Source organism: Hemicordylus capensis, chromosome 13 (assembly GCF_027244095.1).
Source record: "Hemicordylus capensis ecotype Gifberg chromosome 13, rHemCap1.1.pri, whole genome shotgun sequence".
NCBI lineage: Eukaryota > Metazoa > Chordata > Lepidosauria > Squamata > Cordylidae > Hemicordylus > Hemicordylus capensis.
The window spans coordinates 18,488,121-18,503,032 of NC_069669.1; the positions used below are offsets into that span (position 1 = coordinate 18,488,121).

The 14,912-nt window shown below is 44.8% G+C and overlaps 1 protein-coding gene across 5 annotated transcripts in view; it reads left to right on the forward strand.

Annotated features, from left to right (window-relative positions):
* The first annotated feature begins 3 nt into the window (after positions 1-3).
* The window catches only part of LOC128336660 (myosin-16), a 69,427-nt gene continuing 54,518 nt past the window's right edge, over positions 4-14,912 (forward strand). Inside the window, exons 1-5 of one of the 5 annotated variants that reach the window (XM_053276655.1) lie at positions 7,464-8,000; positions 8,170-8,441; positions 10,095-10,238; positions 13,171-13,327; positions 14,461-14,488. In XM_053276655.1, the coding sequence (XP_053132630.1) occupies positions 8,232-8,441; positions 10,095-10,238; positions 13,171-13,327; positions 14,461-14,488 (539 nt within the window). In that variant the 5' untranslated portion in view covers positions 7,464-8,000; positions 8,170-8,231. Of the gene's footprint in view, positions 40-5,981; positions 6,207-7,463; positions 8,001-8,157; positions 8,442-8,506; positions 8,703-10,094; positions 10,239-13,170; positions 13,328-14,460; positions 14,489-14,912 lie in introns of those variants that run through there. The other 4 variants (XM_053276658.1, XM_053276660.1, XM_053276657.1 and 1 more) reach the window with 4 other exon arrangements.

Genomic DNA, 14,912 nt, shown 5'->3' on the forward strand with positions numbered 1-14,912 from the left:
GTTTTCAGGTTTCCAGCGATGCGAGGAGAGAAGCGCGACGTAGGAAGGTTTTATCTTCTGGGGTTGCGGGAGCGGGGTGGTGGTAGCGCTTGGTTTTGGTTTCCCGTGAATCGGTTGTGTAGAGAGATCTCTTATGTATGCTTCCTCAGAATTAAGCCATACTTAGTGTAATAGAACTTGCCTCTGAGGAAGTGTTCATAGCGGTATTGCAGACTGACAGCCCGATCCTTTCCGTCTATATTCTGAGGACTCTGCATTCGGTGGCGTTTACTCACAAGTAAACATACCCAGAAGTGCGCATAGGTAATTTTGGCACCTGGACCTAAAGGCCTTTGGAGAACCCCTCCCCCCACACCAAATTTACCATCACCCCCCTACACACACACACACACACACACAATGACACAGACAGTGTTTTTAACAGGTGGGTTCTTGAGGGCACAAAGAGCAACTGAACTCACAAGAATGTAAGAATATAAAACAGGTATATTTATGCAAATATGTGTCAGCAGGAACATTTCAACACACAATTTAACATATTCTCATCCAGTGTTCCCTGTAAAAGGGATTCCCAGATGTTGTTGACTACAATTCCCAGAATCCCCAGCCAAAGGCCTTTGCAGCTGGGGGTTCTGGGAGTTGTAGTCAACAACATTTTGAAATCCCTCTCACGGGAAACCAGTGTTGCCATCCCACATACTTCTTTCCCCACTCCCCCTGTCCTTAAAGCACCCGGTGCAGGTCACAATCGCACTCAGCAAGCCGGCCTGGCATAGCAACCACACCACCAAGGACAGACTAAAGAAGGTATGGGAGCCCCCAGGGGGTGTGGAGGCCCTGAACTTTGGCCCCGATGTCCAGGGGTAAGAGTGCCTCTCAACATATCTGCAGCCTTATTGCCTGATATTTTATTCCGAGGAGGTCCCACTATATTCATTGGGATAATGAATCCCAATTCAGAGGGCCAGTGTGGTGTAGTGGTTAGAGTGCTGGGCTAGGACCAGGGAGACCCGAGTTCAAATCCCCATTTAGCCATGAAACTAGCTGGGTGACTCTGGGCCAGTCACTTCTCTCTCAGCCTAACCTACTTCACAGGGTTGTTGTGAAAGAGAAACTCAAGTATGTAGTACACCGCTTTGGGCTCCTTGGAGGAAGAGCGGGATATAACTGTAAAATAATAATAATAATAACAACAACAACAACAACAACAACAACAACAACAACTATAGTCGAGAAGAAAGAAAAACAAGTCAAAATAATCGACATAGCAATACCAGGGGATAGCAGAATAGAAGAAAAAGAAATAGAAAAAACCACCAAATACAAAGATCTTCAAATTGAAATTGAAAGGCTGTGGCAGAAAAAGACCCAAATAATCCCAGTGGTCATTGGCGCCCTGGGTGCAGTCCCAAAAGACCTTGAAGAGCACCTCAACACCATAGGGGCCACAGAAATCACCATCAGCCAGTTACAAAAAGCAGCTTTACTGGGAACAGCCTATATTCTGCGACGATATCTATAACAACAGCAACAACATTGACAATAAAATTCTGGCATCCCAGGTCCTTGGGAAGGACTCGATGTCTGGATAAAACAAACCAGTCAATAACACCTGTCTGACTGTGTAAAATAATAATAATAATAGTGTTCTTCTGTGAATGACTGCACACACATTCATTTTAAAAACGAACTCAGTGGCTGACCTCAAATGAAGAGTACAGATTATGTGTCCTGCTGCTGTCTCTGTGTTGAACATTGATTGATTCATTAAGTGCCGTCAAGTCGGTGTCGACTCTTAGCAACCACATAGATAGATTCTCTCCAGGATGATCTGTCTTCCACTTGGCCTTTAAGGTCTCTCAGTCAGTGGTGCATTCATTGCTGTCGTCATCGAGTCCATCCACCTTGCTGCTGGCCGTCCTCTTCTTCTCTTTCCTTCCACTTTCCCCAGCATGATGGACTTCTCAAGGGAGCTGGGTCTTTGCATAATGTGACCCAAGTATGACAGTTTGAGCCTGGTCATTTGTGCCCCCAGTGAAAATTCTGGATTGATTGGTTCTATGATCAGCTTGTTTGTTTTCCTGGCTGTCCATGGTCACCTCAAAAGTCTTCTCCAGCACCAAAGTTCAAAAGCGTCAATGCTTTTTCTACTTTGCTTCAAAGTCCAGCTTTCTCATCCATAGAGGGTCATGGGAAAAACCATTGTCTGAAAAATTCTGATCTTTGTAGGTGTAGACACATCACGGCATCTAAATATCCTTTCCAAGGCCTTCATTGCAACCCTACCAAGTGCTAGTCTGCAGCATATTTCTTGACTGCTGGATCCTTGCCTGTTGGTGGTCGATCCTAAAAGGCAGAAGTTGCCCACCACTTCAGTATTTTCATTATCCATTCTGAGGCTGGTCATTAGTTGTCATTACCCTATCCAACCCCAGCACAGCATCCCTCCAGTGGTTGTTGCTGGTGTCAACCTTATATTTCTTTTTAGATTGTGAGCCCTTTGGGGACAGGGGACCATTTTATTTATGTATTATATATTTTTTCTGTGTAAACCGCTTTGAGAACTTTGGTTGAAGGGCGGTATATAAATATCCATAGTAGTAGTAGTGGTAGTAGTTTACTCTTCTTCATATTTAGTCGTAGTCCCATTTTTTCACTCTGTTGAACCTAATGGATGATTAATTGCATGTATTTTTGTGCTGGGGTCACACACCAAGGAAGTGAGAGGGAAGTGACTAGCCCAGAGTCACTCAGTGGGTTTCATGGCTGAACGGGGATTTGAACTCAGGTCTCCTCTGGTCCTGGTCTAACACTCTAACCACTACACCACATGGCCCCACCTTTCTCTCTCTCAGAGAACCAAAGTGGCTTCCGTAAATAGAACCCTGAATCCTGTCCTTCTTTGGGCCAATAACTGGCCCGTGTCTTGGCTAGAACCCCAGTGGGAATACCCCTTTCTGCCTTGGAGCACACACAACAGCTGGGAATGTGGCCCGGCCAACCAGCAGATGCATCAGCATTTCTCACATATGCACAGTGACTAATTAGATATCAAAAGAGCACGCCCCAGCTGAGCGCTTCATATAACTGTCTGGCATTGCCGTCTCTCTCTCTCTTGCAGGGTTTCTTCTCGCCTTCTTTCTGCAGTGTAAGAAGGGCCCTCTGCCTCTGTCCCCTTTGGCTGCTTAGTAGCTGCAGCCTTGGTGAGCAGAACGAACTGAACCATGTGTCCGAGAGGAGACTCCTCTTTCTTTTGGGGCTCCCCAGGGCAGAGCGAGAGAAGCCACAGTTCTGCAGCAGCTACCCCTGAAGCAATAGGGCTACAGAGGGCAAATCGAATAATCCAAGACTTCCTTGGGGCTGGTTTATATATCCGAATCAAGATGGAAAGTTCTTCCTGGATTGTACCACTCTGCGTGTGTGTGTGTGTGCACATGTGGGTGGAAACATGCACAGAGGTGCAGCTAGGTGACTGCTGGCCCTAAAGGCCTTTGGTGGCCCCCCCTCCCCTGCAAATTAAGCGTCATCATGCTTCTCCGGGCGACCACACCACCCAGGGCAGACTTAAAGAGGATCTGGGCACCCAGGGGCTGTGGAGGCCCTGGACTTCGGCTCCAAAGTCCAGGGGTAAGAGCACCTCTGCACATGCATGAAGGTTTGACAGAGGGAGGAGAGCTGGTCTGGTGGTAGCAAGCATGACTTGTCCCCATAGCTAAGCAGGGACTGCCCTGGTTGCATTTGAATGGGAGACTAGAAGTGTGAGCACTGTAAGATCTTCCCCTCAGGGGATGGAGCCGCTCTGGGAAGAGCAGAAGGTTTCAAGTTCCCTCCCTGGCTTCTCCAAGATAGGGCTGAGAGAGATTCCTGCCTGCAGCCTTGGAGAAGCCGCTGCCAGTCTGTGAAGACAATACTGAGCTAGATAGACCAAGGGTCTGACTCAGTATATGGCAGCTTCCTATGTTCCTATGAGTGTAGCAAGGCTGAAGAGGGCCCTGAGACAAAGAGGAAGATGGGCCCCTGGGCCCTCTGCCTTCTTTTTCTCCCCCCCACTCCACTACACCCCACGTATGCCTTTGCTGCAGAAGAATGGGAGTAGAGCTGGTCTTGTGGTAGCAAGCATGAATTGCTAAGCAGCATCCACCCTGGCTTGCATTTGAATGGGAGACTACATGTGTGAGCACTGTAAGATATTCCCCATAAGGGATGGGGTCAGAGCTCAGTGTCTGACTCAATATAAGGCAGGTTCTTACGTAAGAACCATATAGACATGGTAAAAAACAGAATATCCTCAGCATGTTTTTTCTCTCGCTCCGATGCAAATAATAGCACACCTAATGGCTTGCCACTGAGTCAGGGAGGTGGGAGGGAAGAATGCTCATCCCCCCCGGGATATTTGTCTCCCACCCCTGTTCAGTTGTAGCCACCTAATGGTGCAGCGGGAAATGACTTGATTAGCAAGCCAGAGGTTGCCGGTTCGAATCCCCGCTGGTATGTTTCCCAGGCGATGGGAAAATCCTACATTGGGAAAGTCATCATCTCATACTGCGCGAGAGAAGGAAAATGGTAAACCCTACTTTCTACCAAGAAAACCACAGGGCTCTGTGGTCACCGGGAGTCGACACCGACTTGATGGCACACTTTACCTTTACCTGTTCAGTTATACATCCCTGATGTTTGATACTCCTATGTAGAAAAAGTAAAAGCTCCCTGAATATGGAATAATATCAGGAAGAAGGACTGGCTGAGTCATTTTCTACTTGCTAGAAGTTCTTTATAGAGAGGGGGGGAAATAAAAAATGTGATTCTTCCCCACCCTCCCAGCCTGAAATAGTACAGTCCAGGAAAAGCTTTACCACTTTGTGTTGCTGACCAGGCTTCTGTCTCAGCCGGTGTGAGCTGGAATTGTCTTGTTTGCTTCCAGGGCATGGAATGAAAATCATTTGTTGTGGGTTTTGTTTTTGGTTTTGTGAACACAGTTGTTGTGTTTAGGGCTACAGCATGTGTTCAGTTGGATTAATTGATTGACATGGTCTTTATTTATTATTAAAACATGCCTCCGGTTTTTTTCCTGTCAGAGACCTCCCAAAGTGGCTCACAACGAAATACTGAAGAAAGCAATGTAAAGAATAAACTACCATTGAGCAGTCAAAGATATCAAAGCAATAAAACTCAGAGGAAACCACAGCACTTGGATAAAATCCAAATTGCTTGCAAAAGCAAAGGGAGGAAAAAGGCCAACCCAAATCAAATCAGGACAGCAGAATTTATTTCTACTGTACTGTAGGAACATAGGAAGCTGCCATACACTGAGTCAGACCATCGGTCCATCTAGCTCAGTGTTGTCTACCTAGGCTGGCAGCGGCTTCTTCAAGGTTGCAGGCAGGAATCTCTCTCAGCCCTATCTTGGATACTGCCAGGGAGGGAACTTGGAACCTAGATGCTCTTCCAAGAGCAGCTCCATCCCCTAAGGGGAATATCTTACAGTGCTCACACTTCTAGTCTTCTAGTCATATGCAACCAGGGTGGACCCTGCTTAGCTAAAGGGACAAGTCATGCTTGCTATCACCAGAACAGCTCTGTACTATACAGTTTATGATTTGCAGGGGTACTGTTCTTGCCTATAGGCGCAAATACGGAAACTGTGAATAATGAAACCATGAGTCAATGGGAATTGTGGGGGTTAGGTTCTTACCCCCACACACACACACACACAGAAAAAAGCGGGGGAAAGCAAGGGAAGAGAAGAAAAGCTCAGTACCTTATTCTCCAGGTGTCCAGGTCTCCAGCAATGCCCCCGCAAGCCCCTCAAATGGTGGAATATTCACCCCCCAAAATGGTTTTTTTCTTTAAAGAGCCACAAAATGGCTCTCGGTGGAAAATGGCAGCCAGGAAAATGACATCAGAAGTCATTTCCAGGTCCTTTCTGGTCACTTAAAACCACAGATTGGTGAATTTTACCTATTTTTCTACCTGCAGAGAATGAAATTGGGCCTCTAAGACCCAACCGTTGATACGTGAAACTGTCGATATGGAGTCTGTGGATAACGAGGGCCTCCTATACTATATATAGAGATAAATTTATAGAGAATTTTTCATTTCTAAAACCACAAAGCAGGTGATGAGAAGAAATGACTCTGAACACAAGTTAAAATACGACGCTAGAAAGTCTTTTTGGAAAAGGCTGGTTTTCAGGCTGGTAGTTCAAGGTATGGGATGTTGGGGTCTGGTGGGCCTCTCTGGGGTGGGCATCCTATAAATCTGGCACCACTACAGAGAAGGCCCTGCTGGCTCCAGGTTTCGGGGAGGGGGGTGCTCCGTAAAATTGCCATCTATGGGACTACCTGAATGGGTCCTGAGAGAGTTACTCAAAGGACATGAGCCCAGAGGTGGTCTCCTGGTTCGGCAGTTTTGAAGGCCTTCAGCAGCTGCCCAACAATGCAGGTGTCTGTATGGGTGTATAACGTGATGTATGAATAGCCCTATGTTGTTCTTGAACTTGGGTCCCAGATATTTTGGACTACAACTCCCATCATCCCCAGCCACAATGGATGCAGAGCTGGTCTTGTGGTAGCAAACATGAATTGTCCCCTGTGTTAGACAGATTTGCATTTGGATGGGCGATAACATGTGAGCAACTTAAGATATTCGCCTTGGGCATGCAGGCTGAAGCTCACTGGTAGAGCATCTGCTTTGCATGTGGAAGGTCCGAGGTTCAATCCCTGGCAGTATCTCCAGGCAGGGCTGGGAGAAACTCCTGCCTGGAACCTTGGAGAGATGCTGCCCATCAGGACAGACAAGATAGATCAATGGTCTGCCTCGGTATATGTCAGCTTCCTATGTTCCGAATAGAAAAGCAATGGGAAAACATGCAGCCAGTATTCCACCCAATTTACTGAGTAAGCAATTAGGCCAGTCAGTCAAGTTTATTAACGATCACAGACCCTTTATAAAATACACATAAGGTGCCAAAACACCAAACCACAGATTACAGAAAGCAGACCAAAATGTGAAGAAGAAGAAGAATCAAACCACATGCATCAATGGGACAAAAACAATCAATATTAAACCATTCCAAATTTAAAATAAATAAATAAATGAAATGAAATCACAGAGAACGTCACTTAACCGGAGATGGTCCTTTTGCATGTCTTTAGTGCAAAAAGAGAAAGGCAGAGAAATTTAGCAACAGTTTATCTCAAGCTTTTATTACTACTAGCCAATAGAAAGCGCAAATGTCAAAAGTTCATCCTGGGTATTTAACCAAAATAGGAGTGACAAGTCTTGTGCGCTCATCTCTGTTAAAATTACACAAAAAAAGCATGTGAGGTCAAGATCTAGCCAGGTGGCTTCCACTTTCCCATATTCTGATCAGGAGAACTGACAAGCATTTGGCCCTGATTTGAAAATGTGGTGGAGTTAATTTTTTGTTTAGCTTAATATTTCATACAATTAGGTCACGTTATGTTAGGCTAGTCACAGAAACGTTCTGGCTGCTCTGCTATGATGACTTGAACACAAACACACACACACACCCCCAATATCTGGCTGTGGCTATGGACGCTCAGTGTGGTAAGTGTTTAAAATGGCTGTCGTCAGGCTCCCAGTTGTCACGGTCCACCTCGCTGCAGCTTTTTTCTTGCCACTAATTGGCAAAATTCTTTCCTATCACCTGGCGTAACTGAAACCTCGACTGAAACGGTGCCTAGGAAGCAGACATGTGCAAGGCAGAAGTTCTATTTCGGCCTCCCCTGGTCCCTCGAGCCAGGCGGCTGCGTTTATAAGATGCCATAGAAGGAGAAGTGGAGGAAGAAGAAATCCCTAAGAAACTGGGTATGACTCGATCTCCCCCGAGGGATCTGTTCCTGGGCCAATCAGCTTTCCTTAGGCATCGCCTCTGGCTCTTGAAGCAAGCAAGCGATACCTCAGACACACTGCATGGGTATAAAAGACTGCAGCCAGTGCCTTGTAAACAAGAGGTGTCTCCTAATCTTGTCTCTCTGGTAGGTACTCTTTGTCGGTCGGTAACTCTTGGGAAGAGGTGCTGGGAAAGATTTAATGGGCAGGAAATTAAAGCGTGGAGATGAGGAAACAAACAATGGGTGCCTATTTGAAGAAATAACAATACTGAATTTTTAGCCTGTGACCATTCAGCTCATCTTTGTTACGCAGGTGCATTGTGGGTAACACTGTTCCCAGTCTCTGCTTCCTCCGTGATCTAAACCAAAGCCAAGATGCCTGGTGGGTACAAAGGAGAATGTGGGGAAGACGTGGATCCCATGCCGTTCTTGGCCCCCTCCGAAAAAGAGAAGATTGAGGCCATAAGCAAGCCATATGACATCAAGAAGTCATGCTGGATCAAGGACGAGAAGGAGGGCTTCTTGGCTGGAGAGATCCAGTCCGAGGCTGATAACCAAGTCACCGTGAAGACGGTGACCAATCAGGTGACCTGATGGGAGAGAGACTTTCTAGGCTTGCAGGGATTTTATTGGCTGTTGGCTCCCTGGCTGTAAGATACGACCATGTTTTTCAAACTGGGGAGGAGGGCCCCAGTCTTAAGGAAGAGGTTCAATTCCTGGCAACTCCAGCTGCTGTTAGCCAGAGTAGAAAGTACAGGGCTGTGGGGACCAGAGGGCAGTCCCATCCATGAGGCTGACTGAAGTGGTTGCCTCAGGCGGAAGATACTTGCTGCCCCACCCGACCTGGTGAGATGCCATCTGTGCCTTGTTCTGCTGCCCAGATCTCAGGGCAGGGCTGCTCAACTTTGGCTCTCCTGCAGATGTTGGCCTACAATTCCCATAATCCCTGGCTGTTGGCCACTATGGCTGGGGATTATGGGAGCTGACATTCAAAAACAGCTGAGGAGCCTAAGTTGATCAGGCCTTTCTTAGGGGGATGAGTAGAAAGTGTGGAGGAGAAGAACCTAGGAAGCTGCTTTATACCGAGTCAGACCACTGGTCCATCTGGCTCAGTATTGTCTACCCAGACTGGCAGCAGCTTCTCCAAGGTTGCAGGCAGAAGTCTCTCTCAGCCCTATCTGGAGATGCCAGGGAGGGAACTTGGGACCTTCTGCATTCAAGCTGGCAGGTGTTCTTCCCAGAGTGGCTCCATCTCTTAAGGGGAATATCTGACAGTGCTCACACATGGAGTCTCCCATCCAAATGCAAGCACTGGCAGGTGCTGCTTGTCAAAGAGAACAATTTATGCTTGCTACCACTAGGCCAGCTCTCCTCCCATAGGTCAGCTCTGTGACCCATAGACCAAAATTGTGCAATGGAGGTGTTCCTTACCTCCACATTTCCATTCCCCCCATTCTTTTTAAAACTCAGGGAGTGGGAGGAGGGACTATAACAACTGTGTGAGTATGCTGCAGGATGGGAAAGGAGGCATCATAAGCAGTGTTCCCTGTAACAGGGATTTCTAGATGTTGTTGACTACAATTCCCAGCATCCTCTGCTCCAATAACCTTTGACTGGAGTTGATGGGAGTTCTAGTCAACAGCATCCCTGTTACAGGGAGCACTAGTCATAAGTCAAAAATAAATGCAGATTTACATTTCAGTTACATTATACCAAATGAAAGAAAAGGTTGGGTCTTATCTTGTATTTTGTTGGTCCAGAAATTAATAAAAAGACTCTAAATTAAGTATTAAGCTATCTTCCCATATTTGAACATAGTTAGTAAGTTTAACCATCGCTACAAAATCCCATATCTTAGCCAGTGTTTCCTAGATCAGTTGTGTTTCCACTTTCTTGTAATGCCCAATATGGCAGCAGGGAGTAAATTGATCGTCAGAGAGACTCATTAAGCAGGACTGCCAATTTTCAAATGCCTTGATCCTTTCTTAGGGCCTATTTTAAAACAAAAAGATTAACACTTTACTTATGTGCTTTAACCTCAGCCATGATTCATTCCTGGTGCAGTATTATCCCAGTTGAAGCTATGGCATGTTGTGCCCAATTTAAAAAAGGATGTTAGGAATTTTCCAAAACTCCCACCACGGAGTTGGAGGCTTGGTGGTGGTGATGATGGTGGTGATGTTGATGATGTTGATGTGGTCTCAGCTTTGACTAAAGAGCAATCATTTAACCAAACAGACTGTCACCGTTAAGAAAGATGACGTCCAGCAGATGAACCCCCCCAAGTTCTACCAAGTCAGTGACATGGCCAACATGACCTTCCTGAACGAAGCTAGCGTCTTGGATAATCTGAAGCAGCGCTACATCTTGATGAGGATCTATGTAAGTTGGTGGAAAGACGGGGGTGTCTGGGTAATGAGAAGCTTGCACACCAGCTGCAGGGGAATAACAGCAGGGCATGTCCTCAGGACTTGCCTGTGGGCTCCCCAGCAGCATCTGGTGGGCCACTGTGTGAAACAGGATGCTGGACTAGATAGGCCTTGAGCCTGATCCAGCAGGGCTGTTCTTAGGTTCACCCGGGCATTCAAGTGGATCTTCATACTGTTCTCAGGGAATACCCTATGGCTGCTGCTATGTCATATTCTATGCTGCCTGCCATTTTGGAAGGGTGGTATATAAATCAAATAAATAAAATAAAATAAAATAAATATTATTAGGCTTTTAAGTGCTACATTATTATTTTGTTATATCTGATAGGTTCTTTAGCTTCTTTAGCTTTTTATAATTTCTAATTTTAATTTGAACCTAATAATTGTACTTTTTAATCTGACTTTAAAAAAATTTTTAGTTAATTTTATTACTTTTATTGTATCTGTGTCTATTTTATTGTTGTGAGTTGCCCTGAGCTGTAGTGTATTGGAGGGGCGGGGTATAAATCTTTTAAATAATAAAATAAATGAATAATAAGATCCTAGTAGTAATTGGCGCCCTAGATGCAATTCCAAAACACCTTGAAGAGCACCTGAACACCACAGGGGCCACAGAAATTACCATCAGCCAATTATAAAAAGCAACTTTACTGGGAACAGCCTATATTCTGCGAAGATATCTATAATAGTCAGCGTGGTGTAGTGGTTAGAGTGCTGGACTAGGACCGGGGAGTGCTGGACTAGGACCGCTCTGGGCTCCTTGGAGGAAGAGCGGGATATAAAATGTAAAATTAAAAAATAAAAAATAACAACAACAGTATTGATAATAAAATTCACCCATCCCAGGTCCTTGGGAAGGACTCAATGTCTGGATAAAACAAACCAGTCAATAACACCTGTCTGACTGTGTAAACAAGAAATAATAATAAATATCCCTTTCACTAGGTTATTTTGTGAGGTGCTTTTTTAGCCTTTTAAAAATCTTTAGTATGTCTTGTGGTTCTTTTAATCTCTCTTAATTTGCTGACTGTCACTCTGAAAATGAGTTTAGAACTGACTCAGTGCAGCACAGCGTCATATTAGAGTATTCTCTCCCCTGCAGCCTTGTGTTGCAAACCTGAGCCCAACTGCAGGGAAACATTCAATCAGATAACAATTAGCTCCAAGCTCCGGAGGACCAAGGTTGCACAAACCAGCCACGACGGCCATCCATTTAATATCCAGTCCCTCAGCATTCGGCTTCTTGAGTTATGAGGCTCAGGTCATAACACTGATCTGCAGGTGTTGTGTGAATTAATCTGCGTTGTTGAGGCGCTTTGAGATGTTTGACCACACGTAGCAGAAGAGCAAGAGATGTCATGAGGCTTTAGAGGGCTCATAAAACATCTGAGGCACACGACCAAACCAACTCGAAAAACCCAAACAGAATCCAGCTCCAGCTTTCAACTCCCCTGAAGGGATACAATGCCAAAGCAGCTGCCATTTCGGAGAGCTAAGATACAGGAAGCAGACATTGGGGGTTTTTTTGGCTTTAGGACAAAGCACTTGATTCCCATTTTTATAGCAGAGAAGAAATGAGCTTGGAAGCGAATAGGAAAACAGAAATAATTGTTAAGAGCTCCACAGTATCTCTTTGTGCTACCTCTATTTTTTATTTATTTATTAAACCCACAGATTTTGCAAAAGGCAAGCTAATTAAAAGCAGTTGGACTTCCACCCCCCTCTCTGAATGACTTTTTATCCTGATTGAATGGCTTTCTAAGTGATCAGTTGTCACCCTTTTGTCCTCATGTTTTGACTGGGAACATTTATATGAAGGGCCTTCTCCAATATGAGCCTTTCAGGATGAAAATAAATTAAATTAATTAATTAGTAAGGGAGTCTTTTTTTTTTTTTTTTTTGATGAAGGGGCTAACAATGCTTTCACATTTATTGAGATTGGGGGATTAGTCCAAGGTGGACCCAGCTTAGCAAAGGGGACAATTCATGCTTGCTGCCATAGGACCAACTCTCTTCCTAACCGGTTTCCCCCCTTATACAGAAGTATATGTGAATTGTTTAGAACACACCAAGCAGTGTGTTAAGTGGTAATTGTTGTCATAACAATTAATGATATAGATATTATTTGCATTATAGTTTTATAATTTGTATAAAAATTGTATGGAGAGAAGGTGGAGTAGACCTGCTGGACGTGGAAAGCTTAGTAGTATTAAGAGATAAACATAACCATTTTTTAATTATTATTTTGAGCTCCTTGGAGGAAAAAGTGGGATATAACTATAAAATAATAATAATAAAAATAAATAATAATAATCGTATATTTTACCACTAGCCGCCCTGTTGTAAAAGGTTTTTAACATGCATGGTGTTTTTGCCACACTTTTGCTGTATGCTTTGCACAACAACCTTATGGAGTAGGCCACTGCTGCTCCCATTTCATAGGCTGGGATCTCAGGGCCACATTATACATTTAGCTGAATCCAGAAAAAGCATCACCACTTAATTGTATAAACTGGGCCTAGGTCTGAACAACATGACCAAAGCGACCACGAGTGCTTGAGGGCCAAACGAGATGTTTGTGGGAGCACATTGTGAAGAGACATGCTTCCAGTTAGAAATGCCTCTTTTGTTTAAAAAAACAAAACAAAGCAATTTGCCAGGGAAGCCTGATCCTAATCGAGACTGCAGCGCATATGGAGAGAGAAGCTGAGATTTCCTCTTCGTGCTGTTTTCCTGCCAAAAATGACCTCCTTCCCATCACTGCTGTTTGCCCTCTGAAAAAAGACTGAGCTGGGCTTTGTACCCGTGCCCTCCAGTTCTGAATCCAGCTGGACCACCCTCACTCATGCCAGGATGCTCATTTGGATACCTTTGTGCTCTTCCAGACCTACTCCGGCCTGTTCTGCGTGACCATCAACCCTTACAAGTGGCTGCCCATCTACGGAGCCCGCGTGGCCCAGATGTACAAGGGCAGGAAGAGAACGGAGGTACCTCCTCATCTCTTCTCCATCTCTGACAACGCCTACCATGACATGCTCATGGGTGAGTGCTGAGACAGACCTCTGAACCTTCGCTTCTAGGGAAGCCTCTTTAGGCCTGGACACAGTGGCTGCATTTAGATTACTCTCAGACCAGCGGCCTTTCTAATTTTTTTCATCTCTGGGCAGAATGAGTTTTGCTGTGGGTGGCAGTATCAAGGCAGTGTGTGCGCACCTGCATTCAGAGTGGGGCCTTCCTGATTCAACCTGAAAGTAAAGTGTGTCGTCGAATAGGTGTCGGCTCCTGGTGGCCACAGAGCCCTGTGTTTGTCTTTGGTAGAAGGCAGGAGGGGTTGACCATGGCCATCTCCCGCGCAGTAGGAAATGCTTCCTATATCACTGCTGCCCGATATAGGTGTTTACCAGCGGGGATTCGAACCGGCAACCTCTGGCTTGCTAATCAAGTCATTTCCCCCCTGTGCCATTAGGTGGCTTCTGAGCAGGATCGAAAATGAACTGAGTGGGCTTCTAAAAACTTGTGAGCGTGCATGCACGTACGCACGCCTTAGAGGGAACAGTGTTTTGGGGATTAAGAATTAGCCCTTTGCTTGTGTGTTCTGTCCTCCCTGTACACACACAGCTTAATAAACACAGCACATATACAGCACATACACAGCTTTATGTCCAAACAAGGCAAATTATGGCTTGATCAAACTATAGTTTGCCTGCAAACCAGGATTGCAAACCAGGGTTTCCAATCCTGGTTTACTTATTTTGTTTTGATCCTGATTTCTGATATGTATTCCGATTCCAATTCTTTTCTAATGTAACGTTAGAAAGTCATCGACATCAACATTCAACATCATTTATTTGAAAGTGTGCTTCAGTTTTTCTTCACATAGGACTCTGATCTCCTCTGCCACTGAGGGAAACATTATGCTCTAGTACGGTTGCCATATTCTGGCTTTCCATATTACGTAAATTGGCTTGAAAATAATTTCTTAGTAGAACAGTGGCTGCATGTTTTGCTCCATAACTCCACTTCTACAGGGGCTAGAGCTTAGCTTTTTTTTTTTTTTTTTTAAATGAAAGCTGAAATTGCTCTGGGCAGCAGAATTATTACAGAGCTGTAAATTAGTTTTGTAGACATATTAAGATCCTTTATTGATATCTGCTGTCCTATTCTGCCCCACACAGAACGCGAGAACCAGTCTATGCTGATCACGTAAGTACATATATTAATTAATTAACCTGCTTTTAGTTTTTAAATCTCCAAGGCAGCTTACAAGGTGTGTTAAAAACCATACAGGTTTAACACACCTTATTAACAAGATGTGCTATTATTAACAAATAATAACAAACCAAATTAATAAAAGTTCAGAGTTAAAATTCCAGTTAATAGCAGTCAGTTCAAATTGCAGAGAAGCTATACTGAAGCTTTGAAAGTTTTAAAGGGGGAGGGAATGGATTTTGTCTGCTTTCAAAGACTTATATTTGAGAGATGGGTCTGAAATGGGTATTTCCATCAGTGCCCTAAGAAACTCTGCATCTGGTCTGTGTGTGAATAATTCTTTCATGCAGTAGAGGGTGGGTGAGTTGGCACTGAGGGCCTCTGGGTTCTCCCCCCCGCCCAGTTTTATAATCCTGAA